Source organism: Cnephaeus nilssonii (assembly GCF_951640355.1).
Source record: "Cnephaeus nilssonii genome assembly, chromosome: 2".
NCBI lineage: Eukaryota > Metazoa > Chordata > Mammalia > Chiroptera > Vespertilionidae > Cnephaeus > Cnephaeus nilssonii.
This window is the reverse complement of record NC_137073.1, coordinates 96,007,257-96,033,374: the sequence shown is the minus strand read 5'-3', so window position 1 is coordinate 96,033,374 and position 26,118 is coordinate 96,007,257. Positions and strand designations below refer to the sequence as shown.

Here is a 26,118-nt window from a genome sequence, read left to right as displayed (position 1 = left end):
GGAATTGTAATGACATCAATTTCCGTGCAAAGTGAGGACTTTTGTGAGTTCAGGGAAATATAAATAGGGGAAAGAATGTTATATGTCCTAGGCATTTATTTATCTACTTATGTATTTAGAATGCAGCAAAAAGGAAAAGTTAAATTGAAAGAAAATTGGAAAAAAAAATAAATGAAACTGTTGCATCCTCTACAGTGAAAGAATACTTTTCTGGGTTACAAATAAGATGTTTACATCAACCTGCAGAAAATAAATGTGAAAAGGGTCTTGTAGCATCTGATAGAATTTTGGTTTGTTTACTCACCCACAGGAGACATTTCTGGGACACTAGCAACATATGGTCCATCCAAAAACTTTGGCTCATTATCATTAATATCCTGCACTTTGATGATGAATTCTGATTCAGGCTCCAGGGGCTTCCTGGTTTCTATGTCCACAGCCTGAGCACGAAGTGTGTAGAAAGGTTTTTCTTCTCTATCCAGGCTCCTTATTGCATGAATGTCCCCTGTAGTTTCATCAATGGTAAAAACGGTGCCAGCGCCATCTCCAGAGAGGGTGTATTTAACAGTGCCCTCTCCCTTATCTAAGTCAGAATGGAGCTTTAGGGAGAGAGAGGGAGAGGGAGGGCGAATGAGAGAGAGAGAGAGAGAGAGAGAGAGAGAGAGAGAGAGAGAGAGAAAGACCATTAAAGATATGATTCTAGGTTAAAAAGCCATACTTGCAGTACTATTTTTAATCAGAAAAGGTAAACAAACACAATAATATGATTCTTTTTTTCTGTTTTTTTTTTGTTCACCAATTTTTAATTATAAACATTTTAAACACACAAAATCCAAAGTTTGAAAAGTATATGTAGAACACCTATATATCTCAAAGACTCCACCATTCACCTTTGAATCTACTTGACTTCTAGAAGAGATAGATCCAATATCTGTACTTCATTCCAGCTTCTCTCAACCCATCTTATTGCTCAGTACATTGCAGATGTCAGAAGTACAGCCCCCAAATACATGAGCATGCATAAATACAACGATTTTGAACACATGTACCAATTTGCTTCTTTTACATACTTTTGCTCTTAAACTCTACATTTTAGTTTAGGTTCAGTAAGATAACATCACCATTCAAATTAATGTTATTAAAATAAATATATTCATTTTGTAAATTTATATTGATCTCAAAATTTGCTCTGAAAGTATATATGTATATAAGTATAAGCAAAGGATTTAGACCTGAGTAAGTTTTCTAATTAAGAGAATGAGAAAACAATAAGGGGGCACTAGATTTTTATTTTTCTTTGAAAGTTTCTGTATATTTTACTCAAGTCTGAGAAAAATGCTGTGAATGATAGGAGGAAGCCTCCCTTCTCTCCCCCCAATTCTTTACAAACTGCTGTGAAGTATAAGAAGGTTCAAGCGTAAAATCAAGCTGTAGATAAATCTTCTTTGAACCTAGAAATTTCAAATTACAGATTCCAACCATACTATTAAAAATATCCAACGCATAGGGTATTGCTTTTGCTTTCAAATTCATCTAAAGATATGAGACAGGCAAATGCTCAGTGCAAAAGCAATGACTTTATAAACTGTATCCATTTTGTCAACAGCTCAAAAAAATATGTGGTAATATTGTGGAAATGGAGTGAAAATTCTAAATAGGTTTTTACAATGTGATCCAAGTAGTTACCAAAAAAATCTTCATTTAGCTAAAATCAGAACCATTTTGTTTTTGAACTGACATAATAAAAAAGCAAATGTGTTTTTAGCTCTCTCCAAAATCCAAATTAAATTCAGTGTTGCTACTCCTTCCTCTTCCACCTTTTTCTTCTATTTTAAATCTGAGTTTTTTAGAAATTAAAACTTCAAAAAATATTTGAAGGCTTGGGGCAGGGGTGGAGGGGTGGGGCAGGACAGGGCAGGCTAGAAGGAGTCAATGGGGGAGAGTGGGGGACATATACTTTTAATGATAAAAATTAAAAATGTATGTTAAATTTTGAACTGAAAATGAACTTGTTTAATGTAAAGCTCTTAAGAAGATTAGAATTTTTATAGTAGTAGCTCATTGCAGGATAATACCTTAAAGGAGATCACATGCAATAACCTGCATTGGCAGGCAATATTCAAAACCAGTTATTCAGTACTGATTAAGTCAGGCACATAGGTGGCTAGCTTACACTATAGGTATTTGTTTATTCACAATCAATCTAATATTAAATAAATGGTGTTCACCTGATGTTGGGTATTGTAAAATTTTCTTCATAATACATATTAAATAACTCGAATAGAGAATGTTATAAACTAAAGTGAAACTCTCTTACCTAGAGATAACTTTTTTGATCATTTTTATACACTTTCAGTTATATACATTCATGTTAGTAAATGTATATGAATATATGCATATCTAAAATGGTACACATATATTAACATATTCACATATTTTCTTGTATGTCTATATAATTGTGTTCTGATTGTATGTACATATATGCATGATTCTTAAAATGATAAATGAGTCAATACTTTCAATAACAATATATTACAATGATTTTCAGTGTCATTTGAAATTATTCAAAATTATTTTTAAATTTCTGTATTATATTCATTTAAGGAAGCCAATGGGTTTTGCTTATCTCTTAATAAAAAATGTGATGAATGTGTGTGTTCTACTTTTTAGTTCCTCAAAATAAAAGGGTAATTTTTAAGATCAAAATCATGATAATTTTTATAAGAATTTTTGAATCTTGAATGATTCCAGGAATTGATCTCTATAGATTAATTTACTTTTTATTTTTAATCTTTCAGCAAGGGAATTTAATTCAGGCTTAGCTTACACTGCAAAGATACTGCTTAGTTCATTTGCATAAAGAAGCGAAGGGTGCAGAAGGGGAATTCTTGTGCTTTGCCTCATCTCTGAGTTGTGTTCAGAAAAAGCACATGATGCCATTTTATACAGAGGCTTTAAGCTATACATATGGAAAGCTAATAACTCCTTCAAAGCCATCTATACTAATAATAGCTTGGGGCTGACAATACCAGAGGGACTACTGGTCACCAGGAAGTGCATGGAGCACCTCTGGGTCCCGCCCCCATGGGCCACAGGCTCCTATCACAGCAAGGCTGGTGGTCCGGTGGGCGGGGCAAGGCAGGTGCAGAGAGCAGGGCCTGGCTGCCAGGTGCCTGGGCAAGCGAGTGAGCAGTCCCATACACAGCAGGGCCTGCCAGCCGCAGGGTGCTGGCAGTCCCACCTCTGTGTGTGAGCTACACAGGAAACACCTTTTCTGACCTCTCATTGGCTAAGCTCCCAGTACGCCACTCTCAGTGTTCTTGGTAACTTGGGTAATAAGAATCCAAGAAGGTGCTGAAACCGGTTTGGCTCAGTGGATAGAGCGTCGGCCTGCGGACTGAGGGGTCCCGGGTTCGATTCCGGTCAAGGGCATGTACCTTGGTTGCTGGCACATCCCCAGTGGGGGTTGTGCAGGAGGCAGCTGATGGATGTTTCTCTCTCATCGATGTTTCTAACTCTCTATCCCTCTCCCTTCCTCTCTGTAAAAAAGCAATAAAATATATATATATTTAAAAAAAAAAAAAAGAATCCAAGAAGGTGATCTAGGATTTTTCCACTCACTCCTGGAGGAAAAATAAAGGTCCGCTGCTGGAGGGGCTAAGAAATATCATATCCTGCCCTAGTTGGTTTGACTCAGTGGATAATGCCTCAGCCTGCTGACTGCAAGGTCCGGGTTCGATTCTGATCAAGGGCATGTACCTAGGGTGCAGGCTCCTCCCTGGCTGGGGCACAGGTCAGGGCTCATGCAGGAGGCAACCAATCGAAGTGTCCCTCTCACATTGATGTTTCTCTCTGTCTTTCCCTCTCTCTTCCATGCTCTCTAAAAATCAATGGGAAAATATCCTCAGGTGAGGAAACAAAGAAAGGAAATATCCTCATATCCTATGGAAGACATCTTGAAAATGCCTAAAGAAAGTTGTCATTTTTTTGCGGTGAAGGGACTGGAGTCTGTGTTGACGAAAACACCTTGGTGGCTGCTTCGTCCAGCAGTGGCAGCAGCAGCGGAGTGATGGGGGCAGCGCCTTCCCCTGATCAGCCCGGTCACTTCCTGCAGAGGGAGGCCAGACTGCGGCTTAGGTCCACTCAGGCCTAAGCCATCAGTAGGACATCCCCTGAGGGCTCCTGGATTGGAGAGGGTGCAGGTTGGGCTGATGGACGCCCCCTCCCATGCACGAATTTCATGCACCAGGCCTCTAGTTCAAAAATAACAGCAAGCGACATTTCTTATTTCAATTATTTTTAAAAAGCTTTTTCTGCGTAGGTGATGACTATTTACTGACTGACACAGCCAACTCCAATAAAATCACCTTCTAATATTGACACTTAAAATAAAATTTGTCCTAGAAACAGAGTTCCATAAATGATGGATGTAGAAATATGCGGTGTCCAGGCAGTTGTTTTGTGGAAGTGGTGTTGTTATTTTCTGCTGTTTTCCAAGTCATCTCAGATGGAGCGTGAAAATGAGATGCCAAAAGAGGCTTAAAAAAGATACTGAGGACTAGCTTCAGAGTATAAGTGAAACTGAATTTTAGGGCTTAAAAGTTTTGAGAAAGCTAATCTAAAGTCAAGTCCTTACTAGCATATCTCTGATTATATTTTAGAAACCGCTGCACAAAAGAAGGAATTTATTCTCCTTTTCTCTGGGTTGAAAAGTGCACATAAGAATATAAAATATTTTTATATTGCCATGTCCAGCAGGGATTTTATTTTCATTTGCTATTTTCCAGGATAGGGGGTGGTTACTAGGCATGGGGAGAGAATGGGGTTTGTTGAAAGGAGAAATTGTTTTATTTACATACAGGGTATATTCAGATAAACTTGCAAAAATGAATATAAGGCCATTTTTGGGTGAGTTTCTTTGGCTGAAAAAATTTCATTATGTACAAAACAAATGACTTTTGCTAGATTCTCCTTGGTGACCTTCTAAAATACTAAGTGTTTTTTTATAGTTGCTTAAGTTTACTGTTAATGCCTACTCTGTTCTCAGGAATATCACAGTGGCCATTGTTACTAGCTACAATGCCATTAGATTGTTTTTAACTCGTTGTTTATTGACAAAGGAAGACCAGACCCAAAGATGATTTATAACTCTGTCTGAGTAATGGAATCATGCAAACTTTTTCTCTTTCTGAAGCCACTGAATGCTCAAGAATATTTGACATCTATTCCGTTCTGTTCCCGGAGGGGACTCATTTGTTCTTCCTCGCTTGGCTGTTGCCATTCCAGCAAGAGGAATACTACTTTACAAGGTTGGGAATTCCCTTCAACAGCCCAATGTGAGTTGAGAACTCCCCTGCCTGGGTTACAGGCCCAAAGCTATTTATCATCTGGAAATATTTCAACTTCTATTTAAGAAAGTAGAAACCCATTTCAAAAAGGCCCACATTTCCCCAGAGGTATGCTAAGGAGGAGCAAAGAACAAAGGCTATTTACCATGCTTGGGAGCAACAAAAGCTAATGTTTTAGGATATATTATACATCCTGTTGCTAAAAAGAGCCAACAGGCCCCAAATGGAATCTTGTGCTATGTATGCCCCACATCACCAAACCAAGTCAATTAACCTAATTGTCTCAACCTCTCTCAGGAATGTCGCCTTTAACTAGTCAACCTGGAATTACTTGGCCAGACCTAGAGAGATCACCTACCAGACAGACTCCTTCCTTTCCCCTTAGGAGGGTGATCTTGCATGAAAGGATGAGTACTTTGCTCATCTTTTTCTGCCTCTTTTCCATCTTTAAAAACCTTCTCCAGCTTGGCAGAGCTCCTTGCTGTTTGCTGTATGGGAAGCTACCTGATTCATGAATCATCGAATAAGCCCATTTGATCTTTCAATTTACTCAGTTGAATGTTTGTTATTTAACACTGCTAAAGAAAAAATATACTATCCACCTGATATTCTCTTTCATCTTTCCTTTTGTCCTTGATTATTGTGTGTGTGGTTATATGTGAGAGGCATCCTTTTTTTTTTTTTCAAATTGTCATATTTTACAACTTGAGCTCACCCAGGTTATATCATTTGAGAGTGTCACAATATATTAAAACAGGTATTTCTGCAGAAGTTTGAGAGGTCATTGGCATGCTGCCTGGATTTACAAGGAAAAAATATGGAAGGAGAAGGTTAAAATAATTTCTTTCATACATTTCCAAAGCTGTAGAACATTTTTCACAGAGCCATTTTTTAGGCAACAAAACATTTCCAGACAATAAACTATTCTGATCAAACCATCACTAATGGAATCTCTGTTTTTGAAATGAAAGTGCATTTTATGCATGGTTTCAAGTGTGGTTATTTTTCAGAATACTAGGTAGAGTTTTATGTTTTAGTGTAGTTTTAAAGGGACAAAAATGATGGGTCATTAATAAAATGATATATTGTTACATATATATATATATATATATATATATATATATATATATGTATATATATATATGATTTGTTAATTAGTTATTGCTAGTATTTATTTCTCCACATTATTTCTTTTATTGTTAGCAATTACTCAAGATCTGTAATAGTTTTATAAGCTTTATTTAATTCTCAAGCTAATCAGTGATATACTAACATGATAATTCCAATCAAAGAAATCTTTTTAACTAAATTCAAATAGTTCAGAATGTAAAAATTATATTTCAAAAGCTGTATGTTGCACCCTAACCTCTTTGCCTAAGCGTTTAATAGCTCTAATACAGCAGTCAGATATAAATCTTAACTCTAATGTAAAACACAGACTGATCTAAAATCTATGAACATGAGCAGACAGACATTTGGAGTTAAAATTCCAAACCCATTACTTGTTACCTGGATGTTACTGTCTAAGTTACTAAATTTCTGTAAATGTTAGAATTCTCATATGTACTAGTAAAATATGGATTTTAATATTTACATTGTAAAATTTGGAGGCTATTGTAAAGAATTTAACTTCACAACATCAATTTCCCTTCCTTTCTCTCTAAATAAACCCTGTAAAGCCAGATTTGTTTCCACTTATATTAATTTATATTCATAGGCGCAAGAAAACTAATTGGATCTGAAATAATGACAGAAATCCCTATCAAGCTTCTACTTTTTGCTAGGCAATTTTCCAATGGCTTTGAGTGTAAAACCACTTTGTAAGTCTAAAACTGCTTTGCAAATCTAAAACCACTGATGTTCAGAACAACCCTATGAGTACAACTCTACTCTGAGCCCTATTTTATCCAGTCCCCTCCCTCCTTCCCCTCTCCACTTAGTTAGAAAAATAGTCACTAACACGTATACTTTCATTCTCACAATTAACTAATGACCTTACAAGGAGATGTGAGAATTCGAGGATGTTTAGGCGTGTGTGTATACATGTTGTATGTGAGGGGAAAAAGATGAAAAGAGTATTTGTGTTTTAATCTGCTCACATATGGACATTTTTTTGCAAACTGAATAAAAGACTATGTAGATATACATACTATAACAATGCTCTTTAGATAATGCAATCTGAAATGATGTTATCTGCTTATTTTCAAGGGTGGTTTGAAGGTGACCCATTTTCTGTAGCATGCATTACTGTAGGGATTGCTTTATGTCTTAATCAGAAAACCACCTCATTGAAGTCTTTTATTTCCTTTCCTCACTTTACAATAACTACTTTAAATGGATTTTGAAATTATGATATTACAAACACAGAAAAAATAAATCCAAGTACAGATTGTGTTTTTTGTATTATGAGTCAAGCTGTTTTATGTCAAACTTACTGTTAAGTATTCATATCTCTCAGTTTTGTATAAATAAATATTATCTTATTTGCATGATATGTATGTATTAAATACTCACTTTTTGCCAAATAGTATGAATGTGAGTAATCTTATTGCTAACTTTCAATATATTAAAGAGAAACAGAAGCAGTAACTGTTCTGTATAAGAAATGCAGTAAGTTGAGCCTTGTTTCTGAGTGCAGGTAAACCAGAGATTTTTTTCTTAAAGATCTTATTATAGACACATGAAGGAAGAAATCATTCTCAGGGCTCACTTATTTCCCACTAGGGCTAACAGGATTCTGAAGAAACCTCCAAAGAGATAATACTTTGACTTCAAATATAAAGAGGAAAGAAAAATTAAAAAAATAAAATAAAAACATCTTTCCCGGGTGCTGGAAGCTCAATTTTGACTATTTTTCACAAATTTATATTATTGGATGCCTGAGTGAATTAGTTGATTTCAGGCTATTGCATTTATAAAGGTCAAATAAAAAAGAAATTCTGGATTATAAAAGCAGATGCTTAATTTGATATTGAGACATTAAATCAAAGTTTCATTGTTTTCAAAAGTTACTGAATCGTTTTGTTATGCAATTTTCTCAATAATTCATGGAGTATATGGAATTGAGTTGAATATGTATGTGTGAATACATCACACTTTACTAAAGCTAACATATGAATATTATAGATTGTATAATTGCATTATTTCCACAATTACAACCTAGTTTATTTGTTTAACTCCTTTCACTGCTTTTTCTAATTTTCAGGTCCATATCTAATTAGCTGCTGATTAAGATAAGATATAGGCAGAATTTCTGAGATTAAACAGGGCCCAATTATACTTGATTGTATTATTATAGATCATAAAACTTGTATTTCATACAGAATTAAATTCAAATCAAATCTTCATTCTTCATTCTGATTGTGTTCAGACTTAGGGTGTGGCCGGCAGGATTGTACAATGTTGCCCAGGATTTCGTTCCCTTTGGTGTATGCTCTCTGCATGACCCAGGACTGCGAAGCCTGTGGATTTAACTCTGTGCCTATGTTCAGTGGGACTGACCTAATCACAGACGACCTTTACAAGCAAGAGGGCTTTTCCAGGTGTAGACATAGAAGTCAGAGACACATGCCCCAGCTGGCTTGAGAGCACACAAACACCGGGGTTGAGAATTGTTGATCCAGAGGTGTGACCTTGAGGCGCTGAGGGCAGTCCCCACTTCACTGGTGCTAGTAGAAAGGGATTCTGAAATATCTGCCAATCTTAACTTTAATATATAAATATATATATATATATATATATATATATATATATATATATATGTGTGTATCTCCTATATAATAAAGAGATAATATGCAAATTGACCATCACTCCAACACAAAAGATGGCCGCCCCCATGTGGTCAAAAATGCACCCCCATGTGGACACAAGATGGCCGACACAAGATGGCCAGCAGGGGAGGGAAGTAGGGAGAGACCAGGCCTGCAGAGGAGGGCAGTTAGGGGCAACCAGGCCTGTAGGGGAGGGCAGTTGGGGGGACCAGGTCAGCAGGGGAGGGCAGTTAGGCATTGATCAGGCTGGCAGGGGAGTGGTTAGGGGGTGATCAGGCTGGCAGGCAGAAGCAGTTAGGGGCAATCAGGCAGGCACGCAGGCAGACGGTTGGGAGCCAGCAGTCCTGAATTGTGGGAGGGATGTCCGACTGCCCGGGGGTCCCAGATTGGAGATAGTGCAGGCTGGGCTGAGGAACACACACCCCTGAACATGAGTTTCATGCACCAGGCTTCTACTATATATATATATATATTTTTTTTTTTTTTTTTTCCTTTTCTTTTTAATTTCAGAGAGGAAGGGAGAGGGAGAGAGAATCATTGATCGGCTGTACACCCCCTACTGGGGATTGATCCTGCAGCCCAGGCATGTGGCCTTAACCTGAATCGAACCAAGGACCCTCCAGTCTGCAGGCCCACACTCTATCCACTGAGCCAAACCAGCTAGGGCCCTATCTTAACTTTTGAATGAGAGAAAACTAAGTGAATGATCTAGTGTGTGATGAGCTCAGGATTGAGGGCAGATCTTTCATCAGGTAAATTGTTGTGGGAAGTGAAAGGAAATGTGTTCTCTCACTGTACAGACACTTAGGTTGTAGCATAGGCCTCTGCTCTGCCATTCAAATAATAACAGTTAATTAAACTTGAATCAGATGCATGGATTCAGTACTTTCATCACGCTCCATGCAGGTATTCTCTAAGCCAGCTATCCTAAGCATTTTTTTTTAAACATAGAATTTCCTGTAATGAAAGTTAGCCGCAACATCATTATGCAAAATATATGTTGAATGAAGCAGGGTCAGTGTTCAGTTTCCTCCTACTCCCCTTCCCCAATTCAAAATCCCAGCTATGCAGTGGAAAGGGCATCACGATTCACAGAGCACTTCCGAAGTTCTTTGCTTGAACCTTTATGAATACACAGCTTAGCTACTGCCCAAGTCACTCCCCTCCCTTCTGGGGGAAAAGCAATGTGCTGAACATGATTTCTCCTTAATTCCTAGTTTTGATTCCTCTGACATAAAAAACACAAACAATACTGTATGTTAGTTTACAGCAGGCTTCACTTATTGCCTTACAAAATGTCGAGTACTTTTGCTTCTATGATCCTTCTGTTCTTGAAGATATAACGAACTTGCCATCCCTTTTATATCCTGAAGCCTTCTCTGAGAAGTTGCCATGTAATTTGTTGGTTTTGAGTACATACTTGCTGCTAATGATGCTTGAAATTTACTGACCCTGTTCCTGGGAAGGAGAATAATAAGGCATTTGTGTAGCCAGCTCAGATGTATATCAGTTCACATACAAAAACTGTCTTTAAAAGCTGCCTAACAGAGGGTTAGGCTATGTCTTTCTTGTTACAGAACTATTTCTACTAGGACTCTTGAACTGAGCAATCCAGCACGTTGCATAATTAATTCCTGGACTGGAGAGAATGGCCACTCTGGCTGACACCCAAATATGTTGGTCATAGGCATCAATTAAACCAAATTGGAATACCCTGGGATCAGGTATTCCAATAATATTTTTAGTGTGATTTGAATTGTTAAGAAGGAGGTATAGATTTAAAAAGAAAACAGAATATAATGCCAAAGCACTGGCTTCTGTAATGACATCCAATCAGGCCTTTGGGATTGGAAAAGCCTTGGAGAACGTTGTTTCAATTACTTCTTTTCACAAATGAGGAAATTGAGAATCCAAAAGGCTAAGTGATTTCCTTAATATTATAGAGCTAGTTAATTACAGCAATCAAAATAGAAACTGGGTTATCCAATTCTTTGCCCAGAGTTCTTTCCATTAAACCAAGTAAAATTACCTGCTCCTATTTTGGGCCACTTGGAATTGAAATGAGCCTTATAATGTTTAATAAGTCAAAATATCATTGGCCGATACAATTTTAAAACTTTAAAAATAAAAACAACCTAGTTTCCTAATGGTTGCAGGTAAGATGAATTATATTAAATACTAGAGGCTCGGTGCAGTTAAGATGAATTATATTAAATATATTTCATTATGATTTCATATGTAAATGTGTTACAGGATTTATATAGGAAGAAGTCAGTACCACCAAAAGGCATCAGGGACTGAGAATAAATCGATGCTGGCTTACAAATGGCCACATCAATTTCAAGCTCCATTAGCAACACAGGAAAAATAACGGAGAGTAAAATTAGTAGACATAAGCTTTATTGTGTGGGTAGAGAACGATATATATCAAATGAAATGGGATCATTTGATTATTCATAATTATACTAATCTTTTCTATTTAAATAATTTATAAAGATGTACTAATTATTTTATAAGTATTGTCTTCTTTGACATCATTAATAATATTTTTCCTCCTTAGCAATGCCAATGAGGAGCCCAAAGCTGGGGATATTAAATATTTCTCCAATATATCGCAGCTCAAAAGTTGTGAGACTGGAAAAAAAAAAAGACTCATGTGTCTGACTTAGTGTAAATAATTCACTTTCTCTTTTATGTCCCCCCCCCACCCCATTTCATTTTAACCTATTTGGAAGTTTTTTTTAACAAAAATAAAAATATTTTCCCCCTCACATTTAACCTTTTTAAAAGGCCCAAAACCTGTAGGCATGAAGAGGTAATAATGTCAGATATTTTCTGTACTTCACATTTTTATCACGTTATATTTTGTAGAACATAAAATTTTATGAAACTATAGTTACATGCTTGCAATGGATTTTAAATCTCTTCATTTTCTATGTCATGAGTAAGAGTTGTAAACCTGAAAAATTAAAGCTGCAATGTAATTTATCTTATCCATGAATACTTGACTATAGGTTGTGCAATTTTGAAGTAAACAATGATAGATAAGACGAAGAATGATATTTCTCCATGGGAAGCTATCTGATAAATAGCTTGAAATGCCATGACATCATTGTAATTATGTCACCTGAATATAGAAAGAAAATTCTCATCTCCCTACCTTTACATGCAATGAATAGTTATGTATAGTTGGTTCAATGAGTAAAAATGTATTGTATTTTTAATGAGTACACAAATCTTTCTCACTCTTTCTATTATAACATATATGAGAATGTCAGATAATGCATATGTTTAATAGTTGTTTTGTTTCTATTGTAAATACAAAAAACAAGTAAATCTAAATTTTAAAGCTAATGCATTATATATAAAGTATTACACCTGATTATTTAGGAATACTTATAAAATCTACTGTGATCACACACTTCACAATATTGTTTTCAATTTTAAAATAAGAATTTAAAAAGTTATTACGTGATATAAAGTCAATTGTAGACTGTGGATATATTTCCTTAGCTGGAAACTTACTGCAAAAAGTGAGTTTTAAAAATTAAAACTTTTTCAACCAGGGAGCTTGAGCTTATAATACAAGGCCAAGGCCTATGTCTGAGGAGACAGAAAGGAACTTCAATGTTGGGGTATAAATTGTGCTTTGTCCTTAGTATCCTATATAACTTGCTAATTTTCCTTCTCCCTGATCCTATGCATTTAATCATAATAAGCACTTCTTATCCACAAACAAAAAAAAGCAAAGCAATGATAACGTTTAGCCATGTAGCAGCAACAGCAGTAGGGGAAAAGGAACAAAACTAGAAATTTTCTTCTTTATTAAATCTGGAGTAAGTTTAAGCTTTCAAAATTAAAATATATATACACACACATATATACTCTAGTGATAATGCAATTCCAGTGCCTTCTCCATAAATCATGTATGGTTTGTACTACTAGTAACAACATAACTTTTATTTTGCATATTACATCCCAGGTTGATTTTATGGCGTGCAGAGAGCAGAGTTTTCTGCTTGAAACAGTCCTAATAACTTTGTGTCTTTAATAACTGTAGTATCAACTCATACATAAAAAAAGTTGTTTCTCTTAAATATGAAGAAAATTTGCCTACTTACTTGGAATTCTCTGAGTAAACAATCATTGATATTATCTTTTTTTTTTTTTCAGTTGACTTAAAACTCTTTTTATTCCGAGCTCCCTCGGAATCTGTCTCTCTCTGCAGTGACTTGTCAATGTCAGTTTCAAATTGTACTCGTCACACTCTCGGTGCCACAGGTTCCCTGCATCTGTCAAATGTGACCAGGCAGAGCTGCCATAACAGAGCATTATGGATTCAAACAGCTGTGGTACCTTCTGGTCTATCAGTGTCGTCATCCTCACCATACTCAACTGTTCTATCTTTGGCCAGGGGCCTCTTTAAAATGACTCTGGTAAGATAGTAAATCTTTACAAAATATTTCCAGGGCCAGCATTTCAAGAAGAGTGATAGTGAATATTTTCTTACATAGAAGAACATTTAAAATTATAGGGGCAATTCGATCCTTTGTATCATTAGAATGAATATCTTTGGTGAACCACAGCTGGTCTCCTGAAAAGTTAATCCACCTAGAGTACATTATCTGGCACCATTTACATTTTGCAGCTAGACTTTTGCGTGGGAGACCAACTTTCATTTACTAAGCTTTTTTAGCTGACTCTCATTAGTTCTTCTTCAAGTATCAGTTCATGTATATCTATGGTTCCACCATGAGAAAATTTTTCTAGATGTTTTTGGTCACATCCTTTTATCCAGGTCTTAAATATAAAGCATGGACATTTAAAATACAAACTGGAGGCAGCGTCTTCTAACATCCCCATTACGTTTAATATTATATGATTCAAAACACGAGTCTAAGAGTAAATAAAAATGGACTTTTTTTTTTCCAATTCAGAATACAAACCCATTGAACTAGCTCTTCAGGTTTGAAGCCCCATCAGTTCACACTACACTATTTTCACAAGAAATATGATTTGATCTGAGAAGAACTGCAGCAGCCTGAAACATATATTCCCAGGACATTTCTCTAAGAGTACTGTAGCCATTAAGTGTCTTCCATAATGTCTGTGATAAATCTTACTATTAGTGAACAATATCAGTTAAAGGCATCGATGGAACTGCTGCTAGTTCAACCTACAGGTTCTCACCTGTTATGGAATTTTCCAGTCATAAACTTGGACAGCTCAATCTATTTAGATTTCTCTTAAAGCAGTACACTCAGCAATAGTCTAAGGCTTCACTTTTATTATTGTTTTTATTTTAGGTAGATACTAGTGGCCCGGTGAATGAAATTCGTGAATGGTGGGGGGGGGGTTCTTCAGCCCAGCCTGCACCCTCTCCAATCGGGGAACCCTTGGGGGATGTCAACCGCCAGTTTAGGCCAGATCCCTCTCACAATCTGGGACAGCTGGCTCCTAAGTGCTCACCTGCCTGCCTGATTGCCCCTAACTGCCTCTGCCTACCTGCCTGATTGCCCCTAACCCCTCTGCCTGCCTGCCTGATTGCCCCTAACCTCTCTGCCTGCCTGCTTGATCACCCCTAACTGCCTCTGCCTGCCTGCCTGATTGCCCCTAACTGCCCTCCCCTGCTGGCCTGATCTCTCCCCCAATTACCCTCCCCTGCCAGCCTGATCTTGCCCTCAACTGCCCTCCCTTGCCGGCCTGATCTAGCCCCCAACTGCTTTCCCCTGCCAGCCAGATCACCCCTAATGGCCTCTGCCTTGGCCCCCACCACCATGGCTTTGTTTAGAAGGAAGTCAGACATCCAGAAGATGGCTGGTCGACACGGTCTAATTAGCATATTACCCTTTTAGTTGTATAGATAGATTATATAGGATAGGATTGCTTAAATGGGGGAGAAAAGCCTTTTTCATCAGGAGGAGATGCTCTTGGCAGACAAAAAGACATAATCCCTATATCTGGACTGATAGCCAGCCATATGAATTATACTGCCAAACCAGTCATTAAAAAATTGAACCACTTTCTTACATCTTACACCAAACAGCTTAAAACTTAAAACCCCTCCTCAGCCCCTTAAAACCCCTCCTCAGCCCCACCTTAGGTTCTGCCTTCGCAGTTCACCCAAATTAGGTTCTGATTAGTTGGTTTCTATGCCAGTCAGCGTCAAAAGCTCCGACTCCTAGGCAGCCATTGGCTCCTTGCACTTCACCCAGATTTGGTTCTGATTGGTCAGTTTCTATGCCAGTCAGCGTCTCCGGGCCTATCAATGGGCCTGATCAGAGAGGCAGAGCTGATCAGCAGCTCCAGCATAGGCCAGAGAGAAAGAGAGGTGCGGCTGCTGGCCAGGCCTGGAGCGAAAGAGAGAGGCAAGTGCTGATCAACAGCTGCCATGGAGGCTACAGATCAGACCCTGCTTCTCTCTCCGGGCCTGATCCGCAGCCCCCTCAGCAGTCAGTGCTGGGTTGCCATGGCAATCCAGCACTGACTTCCGATTGGTGGAGCCTCTGGTCGTTGTGGATGTTACAGACCCTGGGTTTTTACATATCAGGATAATGTAGGATATCATTTAAAAGCAGTCTTTGATACTGAATGGCCTGAGTTTGGTGCTATGATCTTGGGCAAAATAGTTAACTTCCTATGTGTAAAATGGGAATAATAGTGTTACCCAATAATAATGTTATCTAAATCCTCTCTAATAAAATGGTAATATGCAAATTAATCATCACTCCGCTACATAAGCCACGCCCACCAACCAAGCCACGCCCACCAGCCAATCAGGGCGAGTATGCAAATTAACCCCGTCCAAGATGGCTACAGCCACAGAGAGCAAGGTTTCCCAGGTAACAGAGTAAGCCAAGCTTTCCATAGCCGCTGCAGGCCTAAGCCTCCACTCAAGCTACAAAGTTTCAATTATAGAAGGTAAACAAATTCAAACAAATGGCGGCAGAATGGAGCTTGAGAGAGCAGGCCAGGGTTGCCGGCGGCAACAGGGGAAGCAAAGCTTTCCCCACACCCTGGCCGGGCTCACCCGCTTAAGGCTACAAAGTTTCAATTGTAGAAGGTGAATTAACTGCCACAGAAATGGCTGCCGGAGCCCCAGGCTTGGCTCCGCTCCAGGCTACAAAGTTTCAATTGTAGAAGGAAAATAAGTTCCAGATACCAGGGCCTCCCCTTGGGTTGCCAGGGGGCATGGCAGGCCTGCAAACCACCACAGGCCCCTCGCTCAGGCCGCCCCACACCCCAAGGGAACCCCACCCTGATCAGGGACACCCTTCAGGGCAAACCAGCTGGTCCCCACCCCTGTACCAGGCCTCTATCCTATCTAATAAAAGAGTAATATACAGATTGATCATCACTGCAACACACAATATAGCTGCCCCCATGTGGTCAAAGATCCTGCCCCCATGTGGACACAAGATGGCCACCACAAGATGGCCAGCAGGAGAGGGCAGTTGGGAGGCACCCGGCCTGCAAGGGATGGCAATTGTGAGGGACCAGGCCTGCAAGGGAGGGCAGTTGAGAGGGACCAGGCTTGCAAGGGAGGGCAGTTGGAGGTCATCAACCCTGCAGGAGAGGGCAGTTAGGGGTGACCAGGCTGGCAGAGGAGGGAAGTTGGGGGCAAACAGGCTGGCAGCGGAGTGGTTAGGGGGTGATCAGGCTGGCAGGCAGAAGCGGTTAGGGGCAATTAGGAAGGCAGGCAGGCAAGCAGTTGGGAGCCAGCAGTCCTGGATTGTGAGAGGGATGTCCGACTGCCCGTTTAGGCCCGATGGATCGGGCCTAAACGGGCAGTCGGACATCCCTCCAGGAGTCCCAGATTGGAGAGGGTACAGGCTGGGCTGAGGGACAACCCCCTGCCGTGCACGAATTTCGTGCACCGGGCTTCTAGTAAGATAATAAAAGTAAGGAGCTTCTTACCGAACAAAAAAGTAAGCACTACTAAGCCTTAGCTACTATTTCCTTCCAGCTGCTAATGCCTACTTTCTTGTCTCCATTGTTACTGGAATGGATCTGCTCTTTGCTATTATTACTGCAGTTTACTAGTAGTCATGGTCAAACCCCTGTCCTCTGCTTCTTCTTATGCTTAATGTTCTTCTGCGCTTTTATTTCTATATTGATAGCCTGAGCCCACATCTATGTGTACTAGGATTTGCCTGAGATCAAGTGTTTTCTGCAAGACAAAATAGATCATGCGGTATGAGTAAATCTTTGAGAGAACAGGAAGACGAGACACAGGCATGTGCTTTTAGCTGGTTAACCAAGACCAAAAAGAAAGGGGCTGGATCAGACTTCTTGATTCTTGCTGTGGCAACTCAAAATACGTCCATCACTATGACTGTTTCTAGGTATAAAGTGATCTGTTGCTGACTCAAATCTCTAGTCATTATGTGCTAGTTATTACCGACTGGAAACATTTCATCAAGCAGGAAGACCCTCAGATCTCACCATATGAAGCAGCAAAGATTATTACATTCCATGTCCAAGTGATGGCCAGAATGACACAGGAATGTTTTTCCTGCCATACATATAAATGCAGTCAATGTATAATTCATTTTACTATATCATTTGCCTATAAAAGTATATTAACACTTTAGTGAACACCTACTAGTTTAAAACAGAGACTGTATCGGTTCTTAATCCCAACATATTATTTACTTAGAATTGTTTTTTTATATCATTAGAAAAAATGACAATCAGAAAAATTTCATTGAGAGTTCCTATTTCTCAAATTTCATTCAGTCATTAAAAATCATTACTAATTACATGAATTTTGAGAAAAATGGAAAGTCATGTGATATTTGTATATCTACTCTACACAAAATAATGTGATTTCTCTAAAATTGCTCTTATTGAATAAATTAGAAAATAAAGGTCAAGAAATATTAAATAACTTGCCCAAGCCTACATAGCTAGAAGATAGGGAGTAAAAATGCAGTTATATAATGGCTCTACCCTCTAAATTTTCTATCTTTATCTTGCAGCTTTCAGTAAACTATTACTCCAGAGCATTAAATCACAAAATACAGTGAGATATGTTATCTACGATTTTACCAAGTCAACCTGAACGTCTATATTTAGCAATACCTTTGGCAATATCTCAGTTTGCCTTTTGGATCTGATTGCAAAGTTGATGAGCACGGCAGTCACTGCCAGTGGCCTATTTAATATTCATTTCCCCTTCATTTTTATTAATATAATCCTTCCATAGTAATGGAATCTATTATCAATGGGCTGTGTCTTGGCTAGCAGTTTGCCTAACTAAAATGCTCACCTCCCATAGTACTTCAGAGCCAAGAGTAGATATGGGATTCCATTTTGGCTAATGAGACAAACATGAACAAAACCTTTGGTGATGTTTAGGAAAACTTTTTTAAATGGACAAACTCATCTGGTATGTACTTTTTGTTGCTTTTCTTTCATCTTTTCCTCTTTTTTTCTTCCCTTTTCCCATATATTGCTGACATAATGGTTAGATACATAGACACTACTTTATGAGCATAAAGGAGAAAGCAGAAAGTTTAAGCTGATGAATTAGAAAATTAAAAGTACATTTTTAATGTTATCTTGGACTTGCTGGACCAGACCCAAGATATCTATCTCTGAGTGGTTTTTGTTTTTTTTGTTTTGTTTTTTTTAATACAAGAAACATAAATCTCTACTTGCTTAAAAGTTTAGTTTCTAACTTAGTAGATATTTTTCTTCATGCAACAGTATTTATGTCTATAAAAATTATTTACAATTTATAGTAAGAATCAAATCTCTGTAAACATGTACAAGAGAAAAATCTTACACTCATTTAATTGGCTCTATAAATAATTGATAAATATAACATGGACAAGTTCTAAACATGTTTGTTTGAGCTCTTTGTATATTTTTCTAAATAAATATCTCATTCAAAGAAAACTTATTTAGGAGCTCTCTAATCCTATATAATAAAGAGCTAATAAGTTAATTAGAATGGACGGCAGAACAACCTTCCGGAACGACCAGTGCGTGGGGAGTGGGGCCCAGAGGCAGCTGGGGCCGAGAGGCAGTCGGAACTGTGAGGGCTGAGCCCCTTGCATGAATTTTGTGCATCCTGCATCGGGCCTCTAGTAAATAATAAAACAGCTGTTTTGTAAAAAATTTTAAAACTTAAGGGAAATTATCTGTAATGAAAATACAGAGCTACCTTCTACTGCAAATCAGAAAACAGGTCTGTATATTCATTTACATAAAATTGTTTTGAAACCAGTGCTTGATAATGCCATAGTCCTTGTTTAATTATATTTTAACAAAATATAATATTTTTATCTTATAATATTTTAAAAATAGGTTTTTATTGATTTTAGAGAGAAAGGAAGGTAGAAGGAATGAAAAATAGAAACATGGATGTAAGAGAAACATCTATAGACTGCCTCATGTACGCCCCCTACTGGGGATTAAACCTGCAACTAGACATGTGCTTTGACCAAGAATAGAACCTGTGACCTCTTAGTGCCTGGGATTAATCACTGAGCCACACCGACCAGGCAAAATTTATATTTTAAAATGATAATCAGTTCTTTATTAAATTTCTTTTCCATATCCTTTCTGCAATGTAATTAAAATTCTATCAAACCAATTACAAATTCTCTAGTTTTAAGCTGTATGTTTGAGCATCTGTATGTAATATGTTTAGACATAGCAATTTTCATTTAGAAGCATGTGGTCAATTATTGTAATACAGAAAATTATGTAAAATGTGTCCATAACATTTCATGCTTCTCTACTAGCCCAGAGACTCATCATGAAATAAAATATTTCATTAGCCTACAGAGACAAGATTTAGTGAGCACAGCAATATTGAAAAAAAATCAATATAATTAACATCTCATAAGCTCATATTTTCTGATTAAAGTATGATTCTGTGAAAGCTGATTCAAAGTGGATACAAATAGAAATATTTATTGAAAACTCTGAGAAAAAGTTTAAAACACATTCATAAATGACGGGTATCTGACTGACCTTGTTTGAATATTATTAATTGTGCTTTCAAAAATAATATCATAAAGTTGAAGAAAAATATTAAAACAAAAAAATGAGCTTTTGATTTAGTATACATATGCCTAAAAAGTGAGCATTTTTCATTTTAATGGTACCTGTGTGGGAACTATATATGAGTGTTAAGGGATCCTACTGCCAGTCAAAGAATGGAATTTGCTTCTATAAATTTATGAATAACCCTTGCCTTATATTATAGATAACATTTTAGAATGATATATTTATATTAAATCTGTATAAAAAGAACTGTAATCTTCACATTTTCTCTAAGCATTGATGTGAGTAATGTGTTAGTTGCAGAGAATATCAAGGGTTTATTTAACTAAAATTAATAAATGCAGTCAGATTTCACTGTTAATTAAAATATGATTATTTTTTCTTTCATTGCTGTCACATTATCAAAGTAAATAAAATAATCTTAAAAAAGCAATTCTTAACCCTCTAAGTAAATATTCCTTCTACGGGTCCAGTAATTTAGAAGCTAACAATTTCATTTAATCATGAGTCTATTGCCAAGGAGAATATGTCAGAATAAACATTGTTATTGGAAATCAACTTTTGAAATGGATTTGGTTGCATCACAGTGGGTTGACCTTCTGAGCACTATGGGAAAGAATCATTTCATTGAATAATTCCAGTGCTGCCAGCTCTCCCAATGTGGATAATTGATACATACCTAAAGGAAAAATACTTGACCACAACATGAAAAATAAACGTGGAAATAATAAATTAAAACATTAATTTAAATAGCAAATCATAAAATCAGTACCCAACTCTCTAGAAAAGTACCATATTGTCCAACCAGCTCAAAATTAGAGCAGTAGATCTAGAATACAACAACTTTATTTCTTTTTTTACCTGCCCCCCTAAACCACAATTTTGCCTTAGCTATTTAAGGTAAATGAGAATACATTTTTAGTTTAGTTTATTCCTAACAAAAGAGTTTACCAATATAGAATTCTGTGAATTCATTTGATTGTATTCTTAAAATTCTGTGTCTGTGTAGTTCAATGCATGTATTTTAAGTAACACGTCATAGTTATCATTTCTTTATTTTGGTACATGGTCCTGAACGATGCATTTTCTAATAAAATATTCTACCTGGTAACCCATCTTCTAATATTGTATTCTCTTAGAATCTTTGTCCAATCCTAATTCATTCCCATGTCTTTGTTGTGTTTGTCTCTATCAACTGCACATTATTACCTCCACTATTTATACACAAGTTATCCTTATCTCCAGACTGCGAGCATCTTAAAAATTTTAAAGGCAATATTTCCCAATATGTATCTTAATTATTTGTGCTTAGTAGCTAAATAAATGTTTTTTATTGTTGTTGTCATTTACTTTTATGAGTCAATGAATGAATGAATGGCCAGTAGGCCAAAAAAAAAAAATTATTTAGATTTATTTGAAACCAAATCCAAAAATACAATATTTAGTTTCTTTTTGAAATGTATTATTAAAAGCATCATTCTGTGTTCAAATATTTTTGGCTAAGTCATTTTTTTTTCTCTTTTCCAAGAACCTTACAGTAATAAATTTGATTTGAAACAGTAAAGATTTGACTAAGAACCAGATAATCTGATGCTAAAAAAACACACACCTTGAATTCTGGGACTAGACTGAACATATTTATCTTTTTATCAGTGAATGAAAACTACAAATATCCTCATCAAATTCCCCATTCCATTTTCCTCTTCTTTCAGCACAGTCAATCATTCGTTTCTTGTCTGTGTTCATTTCCAAGCTGAGAACATATGGCCCTGCATTTTCATAAGACACTTGTCAAAAGTCAATTCTTTTGACACTCTGTCTTTTTGTAGTAACTGTTAAAACCTATTGTAATGCCAACTCTCAGTGCATGTGATCCACAAATGGAACACTACTAGAGAAAGGCAAGGACTGACGTACATTGTTGCCAATATAAATGCCTCTTATTTCACTCAGTTAAAGCTAAATCCTTGTGATAGTTTTCAAGACCCTCTGATTTTTGGCCCCTCCAGCCCATTCTCACTGTTTCCTTAACCTTGTCTCTAATCTCTTCTGTCTCCCTGGGTTCCATACACACCAGCCTGCCAACTCACAGAACTTGCACTGGCTGTTTCCTTGCCTAGAGTGCTATTCCTAGCTGGCCACATGACCAAATCTTACTTCCTGCAGTCGATACCATTGCTCATATGACACCAAAATTAAGTATCCCTGTCAAAGCCATCTCAAACACTGCTGATCTTCCTCACTCTGGTCTACTTGTTTATTAAATAACACTGGTCACCTTTCAACATGCATCTCTTGTTTGGCATTCATTTTTCTTCTTTTTTTTTTAACCACCCTACTAAACTGTAATTTCTAAAAGACAGGGATATTGTCTATTTTATATACAAACTAGAGGCATGATGCACGAAGATTCGTGCATGAATGGCCCTTCCTTCCCCTGGCTGCTGGTACCACCTTTGCTCCTGCCCGGAGCTGCCTTTCTGCCTTCGCTCCAGCCCGGAGCCACCTTTCCGCCTTCCCACGCTGCCCAGGGGGCCAGAATGGCTGGAGCAGTGCAGAACACCTGTGTCGTCGGAACGCCCACCCCCGGCCGCTCAGCGCCTGTGTATGCAAATTAACCCACCATCTTTGTTGGGTTAATTTGCATACTCACTCCTGATTGGCTGGTAGGCATCGTGAAGGTACAGTCCATTTGCATCTTTCTATTTTTTTAGTGTAGATGTGCCCCAACCACCCAGAAGACCGCTTTGATCACTAGGATTATTCCAAAAATACTTGTTAAGCTAATGAATGCATGTATAATTACTACTCCAAATGCTTTTTAAAAATTACCTTAAATTGTGCATCTGGTCAACTTGTTTGCCTACTCTCTGCAATGGTTATTTTAAATCTGCTCAGCTCACTTAGAGCCTCTAGCCCATTCCTTTACCTGGGCAGCTCAATATGGTTATCCATGTGCTCAGACTGGCTTAATCCAGTGGGAAAGTTTTCAGTCTTCTCTATCAGCCTTTGATGTTGTTTACCATTTAATTTTTAAAATTGTCTGTCATTGGCTTTTGAGATACTACTTGTACACTGACCTGCTTTTCCTTCTACCCATCTGAACCTCTCATCCATTTCCTTTTCAGGTTTATAGTTCACCTTTCTCCACCTACTGTGTTTGAGGCCACCTTCTCCTCTTAATTCATTAATGTCATTCACTTTCACAGATTTGATCCTTATTAATACACTCAATTTAAAATAATAATGTAGGCTCTTTGACTAAGACCATGGAATACACTAGTGAAAAATGTACATGCTAAGTTTTTATCTTAATTTTTTTCTTTTATAATTTTGTTAAAGTATGACTTTGCCATCATGGAGGGTGTGTCAGTATTAGCCTAGCATTTTCTGAACTCCTCATGATGCATAAATGTGACTACATCATAAGCTAATAAAATAACTAGTTTATAAATGCCCCACTTTTCTTTTCAGCCTCTTTCCATGCAAGTTTTCACAAAAATACTTTTTTCTCCTTTTTCCTTTGACCAGGAGAAGGTTGGACTAAGTATTTATGGCTATTAATCCCTGTCCTTTTAAGTTTGTGTAGTTCATGAGTCTTGAATTTAACCAGGGTTGACTTAGCAAGGCTTTTATTCTGGGTGAGAGCCCCATTTCACCCAAATCATGAGTGCTCTTTGCTTCATAGAACTCGATTGCTTTTTTTCTTCCAAAACCAATTATATCCTAGCTGATCTCTTGCCCCTTTAATTTTCCCTGATAGTTTTCAGAATAAAATGTGCAAACGGCTAATGCATTATTACTCCCACTTTCTGCTTATCCAGTCATGGATAAGGAAACAGAATTGTCTGTCTCTGGTTTATTACAAACTCGCTATTCCCATTTATATCAAAATTTTCCTTGCCTTGGATCAGCAATGCTCTCTGTCATCTCTGCTATTACTGTAAGTCTCTTTTAATGTACTATCTAAAATTATATACATATCATTTGATATGTGTGAGTATGTCCATCTCCCCAGAGACTTTCATATTTTGTGTCCCTGCTTGAGAATTTTAGGGCCTAATTCCCATTCCTTCATATACTAAAGGTCTATGAGGAATGCTTGCCATTGAGGACTCCTTGAAGTCTCTCTCTGAGCAGAGGTGAAATTACCTTTTGAATCATAAATATGTCCTTACCAGGCCCTGGATTAACTTTCAAGTATATGATTGGCAATTAATCCTCAATAACGACTCTCTGAACTCTAGTTCCTTTTCAGGGGAAATAATCACAAACATGCTCCCATCTGTGTATCTGGGAAGATAGTGTAGATAAGCAGCATTTAAGAAGGATTGCTTGAAGGACAGTGGGCCCACCATATCTTCCAGATACTGGAAATCCTTTCTTAGACTAAGTCAGGCCAGCATAGAACACTAATTCACTACCACATAAAATCGACATCTTGTAGAAATGTTTCACAAAGTGTTTTTAACAGACATAAACCAGCGGGGTGGGGGGGGGGGTGGATATTACAAAAAAATGCTCTTTAAAACTTACCAGATTCTTTATCATAAAGATATATTTGCCTAAAGTTTTTTAACTGCAAGGATATTGTTGATGGCCATTGTTTTCATTACTGGGTACACTCTTCAAAAAGATTAATGGGAGATATTTTCTTATCTGACTTAAAGGAACAGTTTGTCTTTTTACTGAGCAAAAACAATTATGTGTATGCACACGTGCATGTGTGTGCATCTCACATTTAACTTCTGGAAAGTCTGAACATACAACTATGTCAGATTTTCTAAAAGCAGATAGCAAGCTTAGAGCCTCATGTGAAACCCACTTTTAGAAAAAAAAAATTCCTGGCTTGGATTTTGTATACTAACTTAATCCATGATTTCATAGACTTTTTCTTACTCTAATTTTCCTTCTATTCTAATGTTCTCACTCAATTAATTTAATTTTATTTTATTTTGAAAAATTATATGCAATTATAAGATATATTAACCTGTCCTGAAAATGCATAAAATAAGCAAATATGCACAAAAGATTAATAATCTATATACAATTTAAATCTCATTCTTTTACATACTATCAAACTGCATACAGTATTTTACTTTTCATATAGAGAGAGAGAGCATAAATTTATTTACCAAATAAAGAAAACTAGAGTCTGGAAAACAAAATCAATATATTTGTTTATTTAAACGAACTACTAGAGTTTATAATCCTGGCTTGTTTTCATCTCAATAAAGCCAAGTCTCTATTTTCAAAATACAGATTAATGGTTTAAAATTAATTGTATTCAAAATGTCCATATATATTGATGTAATTAAAATACACATTGTATTTTTTAAAAGTTATTTTAATTATTAAAAATCTAGAGAGGTCAGAAAATGTCTGCTTTATGAGCTTCTGTTTAAACAGCAAATGCCACACTGGGTATACTAGTACAATGACATGTAAATTCCCAAATTCCCTTTTCCATTGTTTGTACTATATTTTTAAACATCAAAAGAAAAGAGAAAGATGAAAAGTTTTTGCATTTTACTGTAATATAGATCTCAAATAGTTGGAAAAATTGGTAGATTAAAAAATTCATTTCAATCTGACAAGGAGAATAAATGATTTGTGATAAGAAAGAGAAAATGATGAATAATATACTTTTAATACCTATTGAGATAGATAAGCAGAATGGAAAAGTTCATCATTGTATCTCGAACTTACACCATATATTTCTTCTATTTTCAGAGTTAAATTTGTTTGTCTTTCAGCTGACAGCTAGTTATAGGCAAAAAGCTTTTACCCTGATGGTTTACAGAACTGCTAAAATGTCTATGTGTAATTCCACAGAGAATTGTAATAGACTTTAGTGGCATAAAAGGATTAAAGATGATTCTGTATCTTTAATACAGTATACTTACTTGGTTTGGGTCATATAACATTTAAAAATAGAGAATGGGGCCCAGCCAGTGTGACTCAGTGTTTGAGCATCTACC

At 37.0% G+C, this 26,118-nt stretch overlaps 1 protein-coding gene across 2 annotated transcripts in view; it reads right to left on the bottom strand.

Moving 5' to 3' along the window:
- Nucleotides 1-26,118, bottom strand: part of CDH12 (cadherin 12) — a gene marked incomplete at both ends in the record, with an annotated part of 182,429 nt that overhangs the window by 117,634 nt on the left and 38,677 nt on the right. For both annotated transcript variants that reach the window (XM_079761392.1, XM_079761393.1), the window contains one exon: nucleotides 305-599. In XM_079761392.1, coding sequence (XP_079617518.1) covers nucleotides 305-599 — 295 coding nt within the window. The remainder of the gene's footprint in view (nucleotides 1-304; nucleotides 600-26,118) is intronic.